The 23,283-nt window shown below is 35.3% G+C and overlaps 1 protein-coding gene across 8 annotated transcripts in view; it reads left to right on the forward strand.

Moving 5' to 3' along the window:
• UNC5D (unc-5 netrin receptor D) overlaps positions 1–23,283 on the forward strand; it is a 770,467-nt gene that overhangs the window by 692,723 nt on the left and 54,461 nt on the right. For all 8 annotated transcript variants that reach the window (XM_074287224.1, XM_074287226.1, XM_074287225.1 and 5 more), the window contains 2 exons: positions 4,520–4,688; positions 9,032–9,259. In XM_074287224.1, coding sequence (XP_074143325.1) covers positions 4,520–4,688; positions 9,032–9,259 — 397 coding nt within the window. The remainder of the gene's footprint in view (positions 1–4,519; positions 4,689–9,031; positions 9,260–23,283) is intronic.

Consider the following 23,283-nt stretch of genomic DNA (forward strand, 5'->3'; position numbering starts at 1 on the left):
TTGGTACTTGAATCTCCTCTGTTTGTGTGGTCACCATGTAGAGTGGAGATCTTCATACTAAGACTGGGAAAATGATGAAAATTATAGTCTGAGCCACTCTAAAACTGCTCCTATGAATTTTATCAACTTTTCTTACTCAATATTTTCTATTCATAGTGAAAAGGGCCTAGCAGTGGGGATCAGTATTGAGATAGGAGTCAAGGAATTCCAGTCTTTAGGAAACTAATAAAGAGGCAAGACTTGGCCAGAACTGTCCAAATCAATCCTCTGGGCAATAGGTGGATTTCATAAAATTGCTGACTGAGACAAGAGGAGAATGATCTATAAGGAAATGAAGGTTCAGTTGAATAATATACCATCACAAAGCCCATCACACAGTAGGTACTTAATGCTATGTAATTAAATAGAATTAGACATCTCTTGCCTGCTTCATAATTTTTCCTAGTGCTGTCCCTTTCTCAGAATTCTGGTATCCATAAAGTATAACAAATGTCAGCATTTCTGCAGCACCAGTCATGGTAGCTCCCATATGTTTTCATAAGCACATTATTCTACCACTTACTTTTTTTAAGATGGAGAAAGCCAAGTATAGGAACATGAGGCAATTTCCTCCAGGACATTTAGCAGCTCAGTGAGGGTTAGAATTTAAATTTACAAACCTTTCCTTTCTAAGCTAGCCTATAAGAAGCCAATATCTCCACCAAGACTGGCTTTATATTAATTATAGTTTTTAGAATCTGAGGTTTACACAATCAGGATTTCCCTCTAGGTCTAGAATAATTCTCCTTCATATGTGCATTGTATCCTACAGATTGGATTACAGAGTCATCCTGATATAGTGGTACATGTGCTAGATCTGACATCAAAACACTTGAGTTCAAATCCTGGCTTTGCAACTGGAGATGACCTTGGTATTTAACCTTTCTTGGGTTCAGCTTCTCTTCTACAAAACTAGGGCATTAGACTGCAGATTTTTAAAGATAATTTCTAGTGCTAGGTATTTTACATTGGGTTGCTAATATAGTACAAATCTAAGACTTTTGGAATACTGTTTTACAAAGGTGTTAGTTTACAGATAACAGTAATTCAATTTATACTATCTCAGAAAGCTTATACAATGTCTTTTTCTCTCTCATGTTAAGAAAAAGCATACCAACTCCATTATGGTTTTCATTTTTCAAATGTTTAAATTTTTAAAAAATCTCCCTTTGTTTATATATTTCACTTTTGCTTTTGCAATTAGGGATTTTTAATCTCAAATTTTCAAACTCTCTACCAGAAAAACATGGCCATGTTTTCCTCATTCATGACTTAGAATATGAAATATGATTCTCAAGTTTAGTCTCATTGATATGGTTATTATTGTTATGGTTTTGTTTTTCCCTTAAGAAAGTCTAGGTGGCAGACTATTAGACTGAAACTCCTGGGGTTAACCTTTTCCAGATATTTTTAATATAATTTTATTTCATTGCTATGTGCATTGGTAGGAAGTCCTGAGTTGCCTAAGCCTGACAAAAATGCTCAGAGTAGCTTCTTTGCTCTTGGACAACAGACACATCTATCACCAGGTCTACCTTCAGTGTATTTCCATCTTAGGCAGACTACTCAGAGTAGCTCCTTCAGGAACTCAGGGTTACTTGAAAGCCCAGTAAGGCATCAAGGCAGAACTCCAAGAAGAAAGCAATAACAGAGAAGTAAAATATAGTACTGTACTACTCCAGCAGGAGAGTATGAGTCAGGCATTTTGGGTTTTGTTCTTATCAGTTTGATTGACTTCTCTGTGACCTTATGCTTGAAACACCTGCCTCCACAGGTGTGTGATGAGTGTTAATTAATATTTGTAAAGCCCTCTGATTGCCACAGATAGAAGGAGGCAGGAAAGGGCAAATTATCATTAATCATGGAAAAATGGAGAGATTATATTTTGTTCCTTCACTGGAGACTCTACACCCACTCACATTATTTTCACTGTAGGGGGATTAGATATAAATCTTGATTTACTTACTTTGCACTTATGGAAATAGCCAGTATCTGCTTTATGCAAAGCTCCCATCCCATGCTTTGCTTAATACCCAATATGTACTGCCTCTGACTCCTAATGCTGTTTAAGTTATTACAGAAAGGAGCCTTGCTATTCACAATGAGTGTGAGAGTTCATCTAATTAGCTGATTTCAGTTCATTTGGCATTAAATAATTCCCCAAATTCCCATATGTTTGAACAATATGTTCAACAAGGGGGATGATTCTCTGAAAGCAATTAAATAGTTCTTTTAGGAGAGCTTGTCATCGGTCACTCACAAGCATCCCTGCTATTCCTGTACATGATGAATGCAGGCACCAATTACACAAAAACTGCTTAACCCTCCCTAATGGCCCCTGGCAATGGTCCACGCTTCTGCCACATGCTGGTTATAGCACATATTTAAATTTTACGTTTTTCAGACCTCGAGCACATTGTTCTAAGCTGTTCATGAAGACTTCCCAATGGCTAATGGACTACTTTCCAAACCCCCTCTTGCTTGCCCCCCTCTAGTCCCCTCAAAAAAACCTTTGTTTTTGCCCTTCCGCTCCAAAAGCTCAGCTTACTTCCTTTGGAGACTCATCACCTGTGGCTCACTTAATCTGATCATGGTGCCTGAGAGTCAATGCAGGATGATTTTCAGCTTCACCTGTATTTTGCCTCCAGAAAGGGGTGGGAATTGTCCAACTTGGGACTGTAGTTAACTTTAAGTAAACCTAAAAGCCTTTGTGAGGCAGTAGTGAAAAGGTATGTGCCAGTTGTTGATTTGATAACTACCATAGGCCAGAGATGATGGACTTACTGAGGTAAATATCTTGTTTTCTGCAGCTGCAAATCACAGATAACAAGATACAAGGGCAATTGCTTAACATGTGGGGGAGTGAGAGAGAGAAAAAAGATAAAAAGAGGAGACAGAGAGAAAGTGGTTGAAAGAGACATTGGCAGAGAGAAAGAGAAAAAAGAAGAGAAAATCATTAGAATATAATGTCAACAAAATAATTTAGAGACTAAAGTGTGAATGACCTGTTTCATGAGCTTGTATAAAAGCTATTATAAGAATATTGGAAACAGGATTTCTATCTGTTATCAAGGAGGAAGCCTTTTCAATCACTGGTTACTGATCGTTCATACCTGCTGGTATGGAAAGAGTGATGATTTAATCATATATTCTGTGTTCAAATCTGATTCTGACAGTAATTACCTGTGTCATCTTGAGCAAGTCATGTAAGCTCTTTGGGCCTCAGTTTCTTCATTTGTAAAATGAGTTGGTTGGATTAGATCATATCTAATTATATATCTGTGAATCTACAACTTTAGGAACCATAATATTTTCATACTTCAAAACTTCTAAGAAGTTTTCATACTTCTTTCCTCCAAGAGCCTCAACATTAACTCTATCCTGATGTAAGCCTCTAATTTTATAAATTTAAAAAAAAAAAAAAGGCAAGGAAAGACAATGCAAATTATCCAAGACCCTCTATCCAGGAATTGAGAAAAGGGGCCGATGGGGAAAAGAACATCCTAGGATCCTCCATCTAACTATTGTACTAGAACTCGCAATTACCTCCCAAGAGACAAGGAAATAGAAGAAAGAAAAGGAGAAATGAAATAGGAACTCATTCAGTGAGGTGGATTTTTTTTTCCTTCTGTTAACTGTCATTTTCTTTCATCTGTCTCATGACTCTGCATTCTCATTATGAATTATTCACAATACAGAGAACAAAATAAAAAATGTGAACACCAGGTTTGTGTGGGATGACGTTAAATTTAGACACCAAACGAGGGAGATTTGAAAGATCTATATTCATGTATTTGAAAATGCATATTTATAACTGTCTGCTGTGCTGTCAATATGTATAACCTATATATTTGTGCATTGGCAGAAAATACATTTTCAAAATGAGGAAAGTTAACACTCAATCTGCACATAGCTGAAGGGCTGTTTTGTTATATAATAAGTTATTGTCATTATTTACTACTATGAAAATATTGTCGATAGTATTATTGGAAGGAAAGAATCTGGTGGCAACATTGTCAGCATCAGCTGTTTTCATCATGTTTGAACATTTGGACTTGGGTGTTCCATCAGTAGGGCTCTTGCATTGCAGCTGGGAGAGGGGTTTTGGTGGTTCTGCCCCCTGATCCCCATCCTTTCTCCAACTCTGCACTGCAAATATGAGTAGGCATTTGTCAGTTTCCCCTTTCCCTACATCCTGGATTGAAATGCGGGCTTTAACTCACTCCGTAGGCATCAACTATTGAGAGCCTTGTTCAGCTGTTCTACAGCAAAATTGTTAGGCATAAATATAATTATTTTGCATGTGTGTGACCCATCTTCTGGGCTGTGAGCAGTGCAGAAAACTTGGTTTATGTTCAACCCTCAAGTACCACTCTTTTCTGCCCAACCCTACTTGTTAATACATGAGATATGACTGTGCTATGCTGACTCACCCTTCTTTTTGGCTCATGTTTCCTCTTTTCCTCCAATGTAAACAAAGCCTCCAACCAGATGGATCAGAAGTTCTCCTGAGTCCTGAAGTTACCTGTGGTCCTTCAGACATGGTAGTCACCACTCCTTTTGCCTTGACCATACCCCACTGTGCTGATGTCAGTTCGGAGCACTGGAATATTCATTTGAAGAAGAGGACCCAACAGGGCAAGTGGGAGGTGAGACCAAGTTTTTTTCCCCAAAACAATAGTATGTCTGGTGAGGAATCCTAACTAGGAGGTGAACTTAACCTCTATTGCTTGTTTCATGATTTTTAAATATTTCTTCTCTGGGGTCATATATTATATAAACCCTTTACAATCAATCCTTTCAGCGTTGACAATGGGGGAAAAAGTTACAGTTAAATATCTACTCAGATATGTACCTCTTTGTGCTCAGTTCTAATCCTCTCCTATTTGAACTTGTATTTTGGAATTAAATAGATCAGAAACAATAATTTATCCAAACTCCTGATTTGCTTTCAGAATGAACTGTGAATTACCACACATATTCCAAAAAACAAGAGCATACTACTAAGTACTATGTAATTCCCTAATGATGAGTATGATCCAAACCTTGTAATAAACACCCTTCTCTTCTACAATTTTTATTTGGTGACATTTTCAGTTTAATTATCATTCACTTGAAGATGACTCCAAGATCTTTATATCAATTAGTCATCAGTAAGCATTAGGCATCTATAATGTATCAGGCCATTGTGCTAAGCACTAGAAATACATGTGTGAGTGTACATAATGGATTTGCAGTTTCATGTGCAATCAACTTATTTTTTAAATCATCCTACTATGTTAGAGAAATGCTTATTTATTTCATAAATTAAAAATAAAATAAAAGATTGAAATAATTTTACTCAAAGAAAGCCTAATTTCAAATGGGGAATATAACAATTCACACACACCACACACACACACACACACTACACACATCACACACACACACAATCATGAATTTAAAGGGAACAAGTATAAAAGAATACAAAATATAAAGCAGTTTGGGGGTGAGGATTCTAGCCATTGGCAGGATCACAAAATAATTCATATAGAAGATGGGGCTTAAACTGCATCTAAAAGGAAATGAAGATGTAAAGAGGGAGTTCAAGCATAGGGGATGGCAATACAGAAGCATGGAGATTGAAGATGAAGTGTTGACTGTGAGAGAGCAATGTTGGCTATTTAACAGCAAAATTGTTCAGTGAGGTTGAAAAGAGAGGTTGGAAACATGCTATTTAAGGCATAGAAGCTAAAGAGAGGTGTTCATAGGTTGTTCTTTAAAGCAATAGAATTTTTTTTTTTTTGAGAAGAGTATCATATGGTCAGATCTACACCTAAGGAAAATCATCTATACTGTTTTGGACAGCAGTTTGTGAGATAGACTGTAATGGTGAGATTTGAAGTGAGGCGATCAATTAGGTGACTGTTGCATTAATTTGGTTGTGTGATAAAGGTCTAAACTACAGCTTCTTAAGCTTTTTTCATTAGCAGTCCTTTTTCCCCTGAAAAAAATTTTATGTGATCCCCCCAGGTATATTGCTATATGAAGTAGATATACAAATCAAACATTTACTGATAATAAATCTTAATTTCACAACCTCCATTCAGTTGGAGACACTACGGGGTCATGAACCACAATTTAAGAAGCAGGGATCTTAAATAAGTTTATAGTTGTGTGATTGGAGGGAAAACCATGGATATTTTGAAAGAATTGGAAAGATTTAGCAAATTAGATATATGTGGGATAGATAGTCAAGAGTAAGTTAGGGACTTGGAATACTGAAGGAGTAGTGATTCTTTTGACACAAGGAAATTTGGGGAAAAGGTTGTGTTTGGAAAAAAAAAAGAGTTCATCTTTGAATATGTTGAATTTGAATTGTTTCTGAAACATACAGATTGAAGTATCCAACAAGTAAATGGTGGTAGGAACCGATGAAGATAATGGATGAATATGTAGATATGGATGGGATGGGACAGATATATCTGGCACTTATCAACACTGAAATGATTGTTAAATGTAAATGTCACCAAAAGAGAATATAGAAAAAGAATAGAAGCAAGCATAGGATGAAAGCTTGGGGAACATCCATAATTAGGATAACCCAGATGATGAGGCAACAACAGAAACTGAAGAGTGGCCACATTGTATGGAGGAGAGTGAGAACAGAATAGAGCTACATAAATACAGAAAGGAGAATATAAACAACAGTGTCAGAATGCCAAATACAAAAGATAGAGGATTGAGGATGGAGAAAAGGGCTGCACCTGCATGCCCGCACACATAGCTTTCTTTGACTTATCATCTGAATGTCTGATCTTCACCCTAGTCACTATCCTGAGCTCCAGTCCTTCAAACGACTATTGACATTTTGAACTGAATACCCCATATGTATCTCAAATTCAGCTTATCCAAAAGAGAATGCAGTGACTTTCCCCCCAAAATCAAGCAACTTCTAAATTTATCTATTTTGTTGAGCCTCCAACATCCTTATACTCCTCCAGGTTCACAATTTTCTGTTATCCTTTCCTCCTTCTCCCCAACCCTACACAATCAAAGGATGCCTAAATCTTAGTGTTTCTGCCACCACATTATCTTTTGAATGTGCTGCCTTTCTTATCTCCTGCAGCTTTTCCCTTTTTCTTTCTTTTTTTATTAAGGCTTTTTTTATTTTCAAAACATATGAATAGATAATTTTCAACATTCACTCTTGAAAAACCTTGTATTCCAAATGTTTTCGCTCCCTTCCCCCCAACTGTTCCCCTAGAAGGCAAGTAAATCAATATATATTAAACATGATGCAGCTTCTTCCAATTGTTCTTCCTCCCTCAGATCCATTCTCCACCCAGCTGCCAAGAGATCTCCCTAAAGCATGTCTGAATGTCATTCCTTAGTCAAACTCCAGTTATTCCCTATGATCTCTAGGATCAAATATAAATTCCTCTGTTTGTCATTTAAATCCCTTCAGAGCCTAGCCTAGTTTTATCAGCCTTGTGGTACTTTACTCACCCCCTCAAAGTATATGGTCCTGCTAATCTTACAGTTCTGTGCACCTTTCCCCTCAACTACACCCACATATACATACATCACACACACAGACACACACACACAGACACACACACACACACACACACACACACACACACACACACACACACACACTGCTATTTTGTATAATCTGTCCGTGGGTACCCAGTTTCCACCTGAAGTAGGTTGCTTTCAGGAGAAGTTTTCAGAAAAGGAGGGAAGAAAAGATTACCTATTTAAAAAAAAAATTTATATCTTCAGATGATGAAGAGCATCCCCAACATTATAGCTATCTCCTTATTCAGGATTTTGTTTCCTGGATCCATACATACATCCTATTTCCAAGCCCTCAATACTTTTATATTTGGAAGAAATTTCCTTGGAATTATGGATTTTATGAATTTCCTTAACAGAACAGGCAAAATTATATCATGGAGAAAACACCAGTTTGAGTAGCAGTGTGGCATGAGTATTGGATTTGAAGTCAGAGAACTCAGTTTAAAATTGTGACTTAGCTACTTGTTACTTGTATGTACTTACATAAGTTACATCCCAGGGCTTTAATTTCCTCCATAAACACAGGTTCAATAATCTTTAAGTTATTTCTAGATCTACAACCTAGAATCATTTTGAATAGGCCTTCTATTTTTAATAACCATATAACCTTGGACAACTTATTTTATTATTTTGAGACTCAGTTCCCTCATCTGTTAAATAAAAGCAGACTCCATAATCATAGCTCTAAGTTTTAAATTTTATGACCCAATATATCAATTCATTTGGCATTTTAAAAAATTTTATTTTCTTTACTTTTTTACTAACTTAGTTTCCTTTTCCCTGTATCGTTTCACTAGTTTATCAGTAATTTGTGTGTGTGTGTATGTGTGTATTTGTACTGAAGATTTGTTGTTAAGGAGATGGCATTGGGTTCTGGTTTTCCAGCTCTAGCAAATTACAAATAGCTAAGAGCTAAGTGGTGAAATTTAGCAGGAAGAGCTACTCAAGCCGAGTGTTTAATGGGGCTTCATGAATGGTTCTGTTATGCTGAAGGGCAAAAACAACCTATGATGAAAATATGAATTATCTTGATGAATAACAGAAAAAGGTAGTTAAAAGCAGACCAATATAAAAATTTCCCTTATTGATTTTGATATTCAAGACAATTTCTTAACTTGACATTGAAAAAATTAACAAGGAATATTAGGACATTTTAAATGATGCTGAAATTGCTTATATTTTGTTATTATTACTTAAATAGAAATTCATTGTACCATAAATAACCATAACTACAATTGCTGATTAAAGTATTTATCATGATTGATGAAAGACTTGTATTAAGCATCAAGGCAATTAGAAAAGGAAAAATATTCTGGGGGGGGGGCAGGAATGTGAACTTGTAGAATGAATCTTAAATATTGCATGTCAATAAATTTAAAAGGTGTTTGTGTGTGTTTGTGTATGTGTGTGTCTTTTATTTCCATAACAGGAGGTGATGTCAGTGGAGGATGAATCAACTTCCTGTTATTGCCTCTTGGACCCATTTGCATGTCATGTCCTCCTGGACAGCTTTGGGACATATGCACTGGCTGGAGAACCCATCACCGATTGTGCTGTGAAGCAACTCAAGGTGGCTGTCTTTGGCTGCATGTCTTGTAACTCCCTGGATTACAACCTGAGAGTCTATTGTGTGGATAACACCCCTTGTGCATTTCAGGTTAGCCTTTTTTCTATCTTTTCTGTGTTTTCATAACAACAAGGGGATTCTGGTCAAGAGAAGTATATGTAAAATGCATTCAACAAACTTTTGTTACCTACCTATTGTATGCAATCTCAGTACCTAGAAAAACACAAAATTAGGTAAATATGATCTCTATCCTCAAGGAATTTATAGTTTTGGGAGGAGATAAGAAATATACAGAAATAAATATAATAGACAATTTTATGTAGTACAATATCAGACATAAAATGGCAAAATTTAAAAGATACAGTTGTTGGCTTGGGATCAGGGAAAGTTACACAAATGAAACTAAATTGGAATATAAAAGAAAGGTAAGATTTCAATGAGTGAAATGGACTAAGGACAGTATAAGCATAGGAAATAGTGCCTATTGATCACTATTTTTGAGCATATAATAATAAATACATATATATATATATATATACATACACATATCTATAGACAGTCAAATATATGTACATATATCTATAAGTATACATTAAAGTATATACACATAAAGCATATGTGTATGTATATAAATATACAAACATATACACATATATATTCATAAAGTGATACCAAACATATATATTTGTATTGTGTATGCATACAAGTATGTGTGTCATGCGTGCCTGTACTTCTATATATATTCAAATATATGTGTATATGTGTGTATGTCCACCTGTAAGTACATATACGTACATACACATATAGAACTTCATTCCAAGGTGCTCAATTCAGACAGCACTGAACACATTCCTGCTGCAATGTAAAAGCTACATTTACCATGACAAACTAAGAATAACTGGGTAAAATTGGAAAGTATTTGTGAAGTTCCTTAACCCCCTGCTTCATTGTCTTTAAATTATTGTTCCCCAGCAGTGATCCCTAAACCATCAACATTTATTTCTCTCTGTCTCCTTCCTAATGTCTGATTGACCTTTCCTTTGTCCCATTTGAAAGTTTGCTTCCTCCCACTTACTCCAGGGACAATTTGTAGTATTTCCATAGAGAGGTACTTTTCTACTTAACAGCTCTGCTAAAAACCCAGACACAAATGAGCATGGCAAGGGGAGGTTGGTGCAGGGACAGTGTGTATGTGTGTGCTCATGTATACATACATATGGGTATGTTTTTTTTGTTTGTTTTGTTTTGTTTTGTTTTTTACCTCTGCAAAGTGGAGGTATTAGGTCCATAGGTTTTGTATTAAATATCACAAATTTTGCCTATAGCTATATCGTCATTTTATGCATTGAACTGAGCAATGGACACCTTTCATTTTCATCTGTGTTGTTTTTAATCATGTAAGATTCCTCTTAAATGAGCTAGTCATAGAAAGTAAGCATCTTTTAATAGCTCCAATGATAATATGAAAACATTCATATATGTTTAGTCTCTCCATAAAAGTTATATCTTTTTTGTTATCCTTATTCTGTATTCCTACTATTTTAGGCTTGGATCATTACATTTGTCTCAAAAAAAAAATTTGTTCAATCTGTGATTTTTAAGACAGTGAGCGAGAAAACACTTGTTTACCAATAGAAATGAAGCAGTGCCTGAACACTGAACAGGAGTAAAGGAAGGTGATGTGTTAGTGTTTTCTGTTCTCCAAAGCTGTTACTTGTTTATTTTCTAGCTTCCATGTTTTTATGTGAAAGTTGTATTAATTATTCATTTTTCAGTCATTGGCATATATATTTCTAGCAAAGGCACCATAGCTTAGGAAGCCTCAAAATCAGATGATAGATTCTCACATATATTTATTGTCTTGGAACTGCCACCTTCTATATTAGTCTTCATAACTTAGAATCCAAGGGCAATTATGGAAATGTAGAGATGAAGAAGAGACGCCTTTCACAAACAGTAAGGATGGAGTATTTTGCTGTGTAGTAAGTACAAAATAAAAGCAACAATCATAACCATCACCACACAAAAATATTGAATTGTCAACAAATCATCTTGGAGTCACTATCACCATAAATATCTTATATAACCATCATGAAGAAACTATTAAAAGCTCCATAACTTTAGCTTGTGTAAAATAATAGAAAAACTTTGAAAGACTTAAAAAAGATTGCGGTAAAAAGAAGCAGTCTGTGAAGGAATTCTTTTTCAATTTAGATGCCCCAGTATTTGTTTCTGTAGTCATCAAGCAACTGTTTGCAGCCCTATAGTTCTTGGAGACCAGTTGGGGAAACTTTTCATCTTTCCATTATGAGAAACAATGGTTTAAGGCAGAGATCAATTTCAGAATATTTTCAATAATTTTTCCTTTTTCCTTTTAATTTTTAAATGATGTCCTGAATGACCAGTTATAGACAGATGGATTTGAACTTTGGCCAAATGGTATGATTTACCAACATCCCTCCATCAAGATTACTAACTCCTAGCCATCTTCAGTTTAATTCAAAAACCATGGATTTTCTGAATAAACTGCTGTGGAATTTATACTAATGAGAAATCAGAAATAGTTTTTCTTCCCAGGACCCATTAACATTTCTTAAGTATTAGTGCTAACTTAGTACCAGGAAAAATAATTTGCTACTTAATCATAGTACATATGTCTTAACCTCTTTTTAAATATCTTATTAATAATAATAACTATAATACCTTTTTATAATGCCGGTAATCAATTAATCAACAAGCATTTATTAAATATTTACTATATTCTAAAGTACTATGCCAAAGACAAGGGATACAAAGAAAAAGCAAAAACAGTTCCCTGCTCTCATGAAGCTTACATTCTAGTAGAGAAAACAAATAAGAATATACAAGATAAAGGCAGAGAAAGGGAAGGAAATAAGCATTCTCTGTAAGTCAGACACCATTCTAAACACCTTTCATTTCTAAGCACTTTATATCTATAACCTAAGGTTAAGGGGTCCCATATAATGGCCTTTGTGGCTCTGGTTACATCTCATATAATCCTCACAATAACTGTGAGGTAAATGCTTCAGAGAAAATGCAAGGTAACCTTAAAGGGAATGATAATGGGAAATTGAAGCAACAAGTTAAGGGGTTGGACTCAGAAAAGACTTCTGAGTTAGGTGGCATTTGAGCCGAATCTTGTAGGAAGGTAAGGATTCTAAGAGTTAAGAGGTTGGGAGCAAGAATATTCTAAATATAGCAAACAGCTGATGAAGAGGAATGAAAACTGAAGATCCTATGTGGAGGAGAACAAATAGGCAAGTGTGGCCGGATCACATAATACGTGCAAGGTAACAGAATGTAAAAAGTTTAGAAAACCAGGAAAAAGACAAGTTGTAAATAGCTTTAAATGTCAAACATTAACCTTGAAATTATGGGGATCCTATATATTTTATTGAGAAGGGGGTAGCATGGGCAGACATAGCTTGAACCTCTTTGTGGAGAATGAATTAGATGGGGGAGGAACTGGAGATTGAGAGAGCAAATGGAAGTCTATTTCAATAATCCAGGAGAGAAGTGAAATCTTGAATTAAGGTGGTGACCGTGATTGTAGATTGTAGATTGTAGGCCGGATGAAATTGATATTGTAAAGAATGGAATTTGGGGAAAAAATTGTGAACCCCCATATCATTAGAGATAAGAGTGAATGAGGAAATAATGGGACATGATTTCCCATGTGTAGGAGACAAGGAGGAGAGAAGGAGATCTTATCGAATACGTCTCTCTCAGAGCTTCTCTCTAAGTCTCTCTCACAATCTCTCTGTCAGTCTCTGTCTCTTTCTCCCTCTCTGTCTTTGTTTCTGTGTGTGAGTCTCTCAGTCTCTCTGTGTGTCTCTGTCTCTCTCGTTCTATCTCTGTCTCTCTGTCTTTGTGTGTCTCTTTCTCTCTTTCTCTTGGTCTCTATCTATCTCTTGCAAGGCCAGGGATATTCAGCAGAAAGACTTGGGTAGATTAAAGTAGAATGCTTCAGGAGAGAAGAAAAGGTTTAGAACTGCTCATTAATGATGACCAAGAAAATGAATTAAGTAGAAGTAAAACTAGTCTCCTTGCTCAAACTTATATCAAACTCTATCTTCAGACATCTTATTTTCACATTTTGTCCCAAATGCTTTATTTCCTCAACTCCATCTCCTGGCTTTCCTAGTTTCCTTCAAGCACCAGATAAAATCCTACATTCTCCCTGAAGCTTTTCTAGATTCTTCCACTCCTTTAATTCTAATGCTTTTTTTTGTTGTTGATTATATCCAACTTATGTATAACTTATTTTTATATGGTTGGTTGCATGTTGTCTGCTCCATTAAGTTATGAGCTCCTCACAAGTTGGGACTATTTGTTTTACTTTTCATTATATACTAGCTCTTAGCATAGTTCCTGAGGGGAAAAAGGTGCTTAATAAATGTTCATAGATTGATAGAAGAGTAGGATTTTCTAGTTAAAGTAAAAGCTTAGTTGATATTAACTAGCACACATTTATAAATGGACCTAGTCAGTACAGTTTTGTGATGTGTTGCAATTCTGTTCTTCAACACATTAATAGAAGTAAGGGAGATAGTTGTTGGGAGTAATCCAGATTTGGGGTCTGTCAGGGTGTGTTTCGTTATTGGATAAAGGAACAAAAGAATCAAGAGCAGAAAACTGCCCAGTTGAAATGGTTTCTAAGGGATCAAGATTGCAAGGGAAAGAATATAGACAGGACAGAATGTCTGACAGGGGAGAGAGAGATGAAGTGATTAAAGGTAAGGATAAGTATGAAAAGTCATTTTTAGGAGAGAAAGACAAAGGTTATGATCAGATAAGAGAAATGAATAGTTATTTAATGTACAAAGAAAACAGTTTTAGATGAATATGAGGCAAGTTAAGTTAGCAAAAAAAAAAAAGTTGCTTAAAATTTTTAAAAAGCATTATAAGGATTTATTATCGGTGAAGCATTGTGCTAAGTACAGAGAATATACACATAAGCAAAAATGACTTCTTTAATCCCAAGAAGCTTACATTGTAATGAGGGAAGATAACACAAAAAAAGGAAGTTCAAAAGGAGCCCATGAGGTAAATTAGCTTCACAGGATCACAGTAGTGAAAGTCAGGAGACTATATCCTGAAGAGGATTGATGACATAGTTTAGCTGGGCATATTCCTTAAAATGGAGGTTTGGGAGGAATCAGCCAGTCAGAAGAAGGGAACTGAGGAGTGGAGTACACCTCCAATGTGAGAAAATGAATGGAGTGAACTTGCAGAGTGAAGCAATTTCTGTAGCATAGTAGAGAAAGCCTGGACAATCAGGATAGAACAAAAAGTGCAATATCAGTTGTATGGCTATCCCATGATGTATTTGAAGTAGAATGGAGCAATAGGTCATGGGAAATGAGTAATTTCCTAAATGAGAAGTTATGATACTTGAGAAAATTTTAGCATGTGTAAATTTAGAATAAGGGAAGGAATCAGAATGGAGAGCAAGACTATATAAAGTCAAGCACTAAAAATCATTGAGGAAAGAACAATAATGTGGTAGGGGAGTAGATAATAGCTACCAAATTCTGGAATAGGTAATAACATTTGAATTAAAATAGCTAACTGAGTCATAATGATAGTGGTAGAGAAAGTAGAAGTGTCAATATGGACAAGGAATATTCTGAAATTTTGTGGCCACTATGGGTGGATTGGCATGGATGAAACCAGGATTATATATTACCAGCATTAGAAAGATTCAGTGAAAGGAATTGGCAGGAATGGGATGTGGAGGTAGAGATGGGGAGGGAAATGGATTGAAGAAGAAGCAGCTGAAGAGATAGCATAGTCCAACCTCATTTTATTCTACCTATCTACTAGGGAATGTCAGAATAAAAATTATGTCCTATGATAAAGATAGGTAATTAGAAGGTTCAGAGTCAAGATTTTATGTAGGCACAGGTTTCAAATGCCCCATCAGCTATGTTGCTATAAATTAGGAGCAAGTTTGCTGAGCCCCGGATAGTGTCAAGTGGTGATCTGTACTAGCCCTGACTTTTCTTCACCAATTTAGGTATGAAATCTAATGAAGAGGTAGACTTAAGATCTGTTTCCAATTGTGTCATCCTGTATTGGGCTCTTGGTCTTATCCTCAAACCATGCAAGGAGTATGGTATGGGATAGCAGAGAAAGTGCTGACCCAGGAGTCAGACCACCTCTGACCTAGTTGTGTAACCTTGTGAAAGTCAAATAAACTCTTGGTGTCTCAGCCAACTCTCTAGAACTTGACAATTGACATTATGACCTATATGGCTAAAAAAAAAATTCCCAGTAAGTTTCCTTTACTGAGAATATTTTTTGGCATATTAATACCATCCCTTCTTTTAATTTCAAGATCTTATCCCCATTATGTATTGGTAGATTTTATTTATTCCCTATTTTTGCTTGATGATTTTTGCTCTGTCCTTCACCTGCTTATGGCAATTTATTTTAAAAGAAAAAATTGACGATTAATTGACATGCCTGACCATTATCATCAGCAGACAAAGACAGCCCTCTACCTCCCTTATCCCAATGCATAAGAAAAGCACTATTAGTTAATTATTCACTAAGGGGTGAACAACAATTTAAGAATTTCTACCTTTTCTGGCTCAGAGATGAATTATTACATCATACAATCAAAGAAGCTCAGAGTTAAGAAGGACCCCAGAGAAAATCTGGTACAATCTGTACTTTACGCTAATATTCTTTCTACAATTTCCTCAGTGAGTGATCATACAAGCCTCTAATTGAAACCCTCCAGTGAAGGAAATTTACTCTCTTCCAAGGTCAGCTCCTTTTGGAAAGCTAATTAGTAAAGTTCTGTCTTCTCCTCCTCAGCATCCAACTAAAATTTCCCTCTCTACAACCTCTACCCTACTCTGTCCCTGGATGTACAATATTTGATTCAATGGACCATTGAGGTCCAGAGATTTTCATATAAACACTTTTCTAAACATAGGTACAAATGAGTACAGCTTCACTCTATCTAAACAAAACAAATAAAAGTAGCCTAGAGTCTCAAAAGCCTCCTACTTAATATATCAAGTGGTTTTTATCTAAACTGCCTTGATCTGTTTCACAACATTCTAATTCATAAAGGTCTTGGTAATTGAAGTCTTTCTCATCATTCTCTTGCTTTTCTTCCATCTTTGTCTTGCTTATTTCCCTTTCCTCTCTTCCCCATTCCATCCTTTTTTTTCTTCCCCCCCATTCAAATCTGTGATTTCATTGCTGCATAAAACTTCATTCCTGACATAGAAACTCCAATACAGATCTGTGACCCATCTATATCTTACTTTAGAGAGCAGCCTGGAAATATGAAAGATGAAGAGATTTGACCACGATCACAAAACAAGTGCTTGCCAGATGCAGGACCTGAACACACAATTTCATGAATACAAGACCTGGCTCTCGGTTTCTATTTTTCTGAAAACTGAGAAGTCATCAACCTTGTTCTAGAATCATTTATACAAATACTGTATTTTATACGAAGTATTTTCTTAAAAAAGAAACATGGGCTATGATCATTTGAGCTATTAAAACTGCTATAATATGTACAAACCTGGGAAACATATTTCATTTTGGAATATCAAAAAGCCCTGGTAGATTGGCATAAGTTTGTTATCTCTCTCTCTTTCGGAGAGAGCTGATGATTGTATAGCCAGTACTAACTCATTTTCTACAACTCCAATGGAGCCCTTGGGTATTTAATCAAAATTAGTATGTATTTTTCATGGGACATTTCTGCAGAAATTGTCTGCATTAGATTTTGCCACAACTCTAGCTGTAATGAAATGCTTGTCATCCTTTGGGAATAGAGGAAAGGCTGGTTATGACAGCTGATTTTCTAATGCAGGGGATATTTTATATCCTAAAGAAATAGGCATCTGAACCAAAAATATGTCCAGCCAGAACTGTGCTTGCCACAAAGAAGAAAATTTCACTTGGAAAGAAAGGCTAATAATACCAGTTATTAGAACATTGATCTTGTAAGAAGAGCTGAGTATGAGTCCTGGACTTGATATTCCTAGCCCTTCATGGCCAAGTGAGCATGGGAATGTCATTTAAACTGTGCCTCGGGTTCCTCATCTATAAGACAGGAATAATATTACTCACATTACTACTACTCCCAAGGTTATTAGACATAACACTCTTTGGAAATCTTAGAAACACATTAGAATATGAAAAGTTATCCTTAAAAGATCATTGTACTGCATGAAATTAAGAACTATTACACCCTAGTAATTCTAAGCAAGACATCAGTTCATCAATAATATCCTTATTAAAATGTGATGTGATAGCAATTACTAACTTTGAATGGTTAACATTAACACACTGTGCAATGAAAGAGGTCAACCCAATTAATCATAGAAGATCCAAATATCTTGATTAAATCAATCATTCAACAAAATGAATAATTCATTGGTTATTTTGAAAGTATCAAAAGGGCTTGGGGGGGTCATTATATAAAGGCAGATGATACCACCCAGGAAATGCCTTGTGATTGGCAAATGAAGGTCAAGAATATTAAAAACCAGAAAGTTAGTTTGGAAGCAATTAAGTGAAAAAAGAATCCAAATTTAGGAGCCAAAGTTTCTAGATGCTTGAATGAGAATACCTTTTTAGGAGAAGAGAATTTGCTTCTTTCTCTTTCCTTCACTCTTTCCATAAACTATTTTACTGGAGAAACTGAAATAGTAGGAAACAGTGCATCTAACTTGAAGAAGGGAGAGACTTAATGAAGGCAATCAAATACTAGAATTAAAAAAAACATCAAGTAGGCAGAGACAGTATGTATTTGAAATCTGAAAACTTTAAAAGGCAGAAGATCTGGAGGTGCAGTTAGATGAGAAGCAACATCCCAGGAGAAACAGTGACTGAAGTCAATATCTGCCTTAGGGACTGAGAGACACTGAGGATAAACTGGACACACTCAGGAAATGCAGTTTCAGGATTCTAAACAGTCAACAACCCTAGGGGTGTAGAAGTGAATGAAAAATCCCAAAGGGAATAAAGTTCTTCCAGTAATTAGGAGCTATGAATTACACCTTTGGCAAATGGCTCCCTTCCATATGTCCATTACTGATATTTTGTTGTAGATTTGACAATACTCTTTTCTGAGACATTATATATTTAAAAAGAGAGTATACCAGTAATTTGGGAAAGGTGAGTTTCCTTGCTATATCCACTTAAGAGATAATCCTTTTTAAAAGGGTATTATGAAGTTTGACTGATGGAAATGCACCAATAGAAGCTTATGAACAGTAATATTAGAAACCCTAGGAACTTCCAGGATTACTTCTAGAACTCTGTGGGGATACTAGTCTAAGCCCCTGGCTTGTGAATGAGAATTAGGATGTAGTCCCAGAAGTCAGATAGTCAGTGAAATAGCATTGACTTGTGCCTGCTTTGTGCAAGGTATTACCCAAAGTATCGGGCATACAAAGAATGACATAGATGTATACACACATTTACATAAATATATGCATAATACACACACATATATGTTTAAATTTTGAGTAGTCTCAGAGGAAACATACCACGTCTAAGTGGGATGAGGGAAAACTTCTTGCAAAAATAGAATTTTAGCTAAGACCTGAAATAAAATCAAGGAAATCAAGAGACAGAAATGAGGAGAGAGAAAGTTCCAAGTAAGAAGGATAGTCAGTGAAAATGTTCCAAGTCTGGAGATGGGATCTTTTGCAAAACAAAAACAACAAGGATCAATGGATCATAGAATAATAGAGGATTTTAAGATGAAGGGAAACTGAAAGGAAGGACCCAGATTATTAAAGGCTTTATACACCAAAACAGAGAGCTTTATATTTGATCCTAGAGGTAATAGGGAGCTATTGGAGTTTATTGAATGGGATGAGTGGAGATGTCCATATCTGCCATTGGGGAAGATCAGTTTCACACAAGGAGTGCTACATATTCTTATAATCTGTTTGGGTGAATCATTCATAGTTTGTATAATGTTGATTCATTCCTTGAGATAATTATAAAGGTTTTCCTATTTGTGGAAAACTAGTGCCTTTTTTTGCTGCTTGGAATACTTAAGTGATTATGCCTGAAGATGAATAGTAGTGAGAGGAGGAGTTCTAAATGACCTCCCATCTTTTCTGGCTCTATGAAAAATTAGAACTGTCTTTTTTTGTTATTATTGTTTGATATCCCTTTCTTTTCTTTTGATAAATTCATCTCAGAGGTTGAAGAATGATGGTATATTGTGACACTTGCAAATTCTGAGTTTTTTTTTCCCCCTTCCTTCCAAACCCAAACAAATCCTGACTTACTAGTGTCAAGGAATTAAACACTCACCCTGTCTTATAAAAGAATAACTAGATTCTGTCATCCATCTCTTGTACTCCTAGCCATGCCTCTTGATATTCATTACTTACTTGGAATTAATGTGGATTTAGAATCTAATTTCAAAGGATTTCCTAGAGATACATTTCTTGTGTTTATCAATAATGCAACCTTGGGAAATACTATTCAGGTAATTCATTTAAGGGAAAAAAAAAACATCACAGCAACATAATATTTTGTTGTGTTTTTTTTAAGAGTTGAAACAGTTTTGTCTTATAAATATGTAAATTAACCTTGGCTATTTCAACCTCCCCAAAGCAAGTTCTAATATCTATGTCCATCTCTCATTCAATCAATGTGAAGAGCTTGGTGAGGTTACCAAAAATAAGGTTCTGCTGCCCAGGTTTCTTGAATGTAACCAGCTTTTGCCCAGAAGGATTTTAGAAAGCAAAGCTTCAATGTTTGTTACTGTTCACTCTGCCAATCACAAGGCTGTTATTGGTTTCAGCTTCTAATTTCAATAATTCAGATGTCCATATTTGAACTGAATTAACAAGAAGTTAGGCATAGAATCTCAAGTAGCATCACATTTTTAAAGATAGGAAACCTCAAGAAAGGCAGCAATAGCTTTAGAGATACCCATCTTCCCCCTAACAGCAAATGCCTGGAAAATGGGGACCAAAATCAGTCTGAAAATTTGAATTTGAATGTTATTTCACTTAGCAGCCACATTATCTTCCAAGAAATCATTTTATTTCTCCTTTTTATCACCTATAACTCTCCTCCAACTTCATCATTCTTCCCTATCTCATATGTTCTCCATTTAATGCTTTCTGGGCAACACCAGAGATCTGATCTAGTCTTAAAGATGGACCTGATCTCATTAGAGAATGATTTTCTCTTCATGACTAAGACAAGAAAGTCCTTCAAAGGCAAGAAGGACTTGGCACTCTCTAATTTTTAAGATACTTGTAATCTGATTTATTTTTACATTCACTTTAGCCCTAGGTGCTAGAACTGGAATAAATGTAAAATGGAGCATGAGTCTAGGACCCTGACAGTTATTTAGGCTATTCTCTAAAATGTGTAGTTATGACCTAATCCCCCAAAATATATATTATTTTTAAAAATATGAAATGACGATTGAGGAGAAAGTGGTCTTGTCCTAACCATTTTCACAATAACTCTCACATAGCAGATAAAAAGCATTGTGTTAGATATAAACTAAGAGTTTCCTACAGCTTCCATCCCTTGCTCTCTAAACTCCCATTATTCCACTTATGAGCCTAGAATTAATACTCCTAGCATCAATTATAAATTATCAAAATTCCCACAGCAGCAGCAGTGTTAAGTATCATTGGTAAAATTCATCCTTCTCTCACCATACTTACCATTAAAACCATTCCCATCATCACTGACTGTGAAAGCACTCTGTTGGAGGTAAGAGCTCCATTCTGGCAGAGGGAGGCAAACAAGATGGTTAGGCTTGGATGCTTTGATATTAGTACCATAGACTGACTTCATACAGTAGACAATATAGACATCCTTGTTCATAATGTTAGCATCATCCTATATTCCTAACTCTATCTTGTCCAATCAACTTTCAAATTTGTTGTTTTTATCTCTATCACTTGTATCACATCTGTCTCACACCTTTTATCTCAGTAAATAGGACCTCGTCATCTTTCTTTTTTAAAAACAATAATAGCTTTTAATTTTTCAAAATAACATGCAAAGATAGTTTTCAACATTTACTTTTGAAAAACCTTTTGTTCCAAAATTTTCCAGGTCCTTCCCTACCTTTCCCCTCCCCTAAGCAACAAGTAATCCAATATAGGTTAAAAGTGTGTAATTCTAATATTTCCACATTTATCATGCTGTGCAAGAAAAATCAGGTCAAAAGGGGAAAAATGAAAAAGAATATAAAAAAATCAAACAGCAACATCAACAAAAATGCTGAAAATAATATTATGATCCACATTCCGTCCCCACAGTTTCCTCTTTGGGCAGATAACTCTCTCCATCACAAGTCTGTTGGAATTGGCCTGAATCACTTCAGTGCTGAAAAGAACCACAATCATCAAGTTGATCATGAAATCATGTTGTTGCTGTGTATAATGTTCTCTTGGTTCTGCTCACTTCACACAGCATCAGTTCCCGTTAAGTTTCTCCAGACCTTTCTGAAATCAGTCTACTACCTCATCATCTTTCACCTGGACTCATAACAATTCTCCATATGGGGCTCACTTCCTCAAGTCTTTACCCACTTCAAACTATCTTCTGCCTATATCACTCACCAACTCATTAAACTGCAGTGGCTTCCTACTAAATCAAGAATCAAGAATGAAACATTATTTTGTTTGTAATTTAATCCTTTCAAAATTTCTTTCATAGAAATTTGTATAAATATATTTATATGTATAAATATATATTTATATAATCATGGAATAAATAATTATTAGCTTATTAGTATATCTAAATAATGTATAAATAAGTAAATATAATCATATTACAGATTCATGTTCTTAAAGAAAATCTGATCAGGACTTGTGATTAATTTTTTTTTCAAAACCACTGATCTAGTCTGTGACTTCTTTGATACATAAAATTGTAGCTTTTCCTATAGCTTATGCTACAGAATATACATTCACTGAGAGAAGGTATGTGTTTGTACATTTTTAGAGTAAAACAAACTATAAATACTTTTCTTAAAATATATAATCAAATAACTGACCTATATTTAAAGGAATTTGTAGCATTCTTATCTTTTGGTAATAAATATGTGACATTTTCTTTTCAGAAAGATGGGATCAGGCTTTCATGAAAGAGAAATGCTTTGCTAGTAATATACCTTTCTCTTCTACATTATGAAGGGTAGGTGAATGGTACCCATTCAATCTAGAAAATCTACATAAATTTTTTTGATCCTTGCTTTGCACCAAAAATTTTTTTTCTTTTTTTCTTTTATGGGGTGTTTACAGTACTCATTGTAAATTTTGGGCTAAACATTTAGTCACAAGCTGTATGTCATCTGCTGGCTTTAGCATGTTGTCTAAGTCCTCCACAAAACTCCTCCCAAATTCCCATTTAATTTTTATGCTGGCCCATGGTATATAGAAACCATGATGGGGAAGGTCTTGATATGATAAATCATATCTGTACAAGATATGTACAAATGATAACTGTACAAGAGTCCAGTAATACTCTAAAGCTAGCCCATATCTGATCAAGTACCATTTTTAAAATATTCTCTGTGAGTATTTATACCTTAGAAATAGGCAAATGTCCCAAACTAGAATTGTTTTCTTAATTTTCCAGACAAAAATGATGAAAATATTAATATGCAAATTAAACTTAGAAGTATGTTGTGCTACTTCTCCCTTACCTGCCATCCCAGCCAAGACCTGATTGATAAATATTTATCATCACTCATATTTTATGATTTTTTTTCCCACAGTTGCCTTTGCATATTTAGCATGGTACTTGGCACATGGTAGATATAAAAATAGGGACAGGACTCTTAATTTCATTGCTATAGGGAAATCCCAGGTGAGGAATGGAATAGACATTTAATAAATCTTGGTTAATTGATTAATAAATTCGCTTATCCTTTCTAACATTTTACAAGTGAGTTTGTATTCTGAGCACTATTGCCCTTGGCTACCATTTTTCTCTACTTGGCAAAAATATTAAATGCTTGCCTGCCAAGAAGGTTTCTAGGCTCGTATGGTCTCTTCTGTGTGATGACCTTTGTATCTATTAAAATTTTATAGGAAATGATGACAGCTCAGGTCATT

The sequence above is a fragment of the Sminthopsis crassicaudata genome, chromosome 2, assembly GCF_048593235.1.
Source record: "Sminthopsis crassicaudata isolate SCR6 chromosome 2, ASM4859323v1, whole genome shotgun sequence".
NCBI classification, from domain to species: domain Eukaryota; kingdom Metazoa; phylum Chordata; class Mammalia; order Dasyuromorphia; family Dasyuridae; genus Sminthopsis; species Sminthopsis crassicaudata.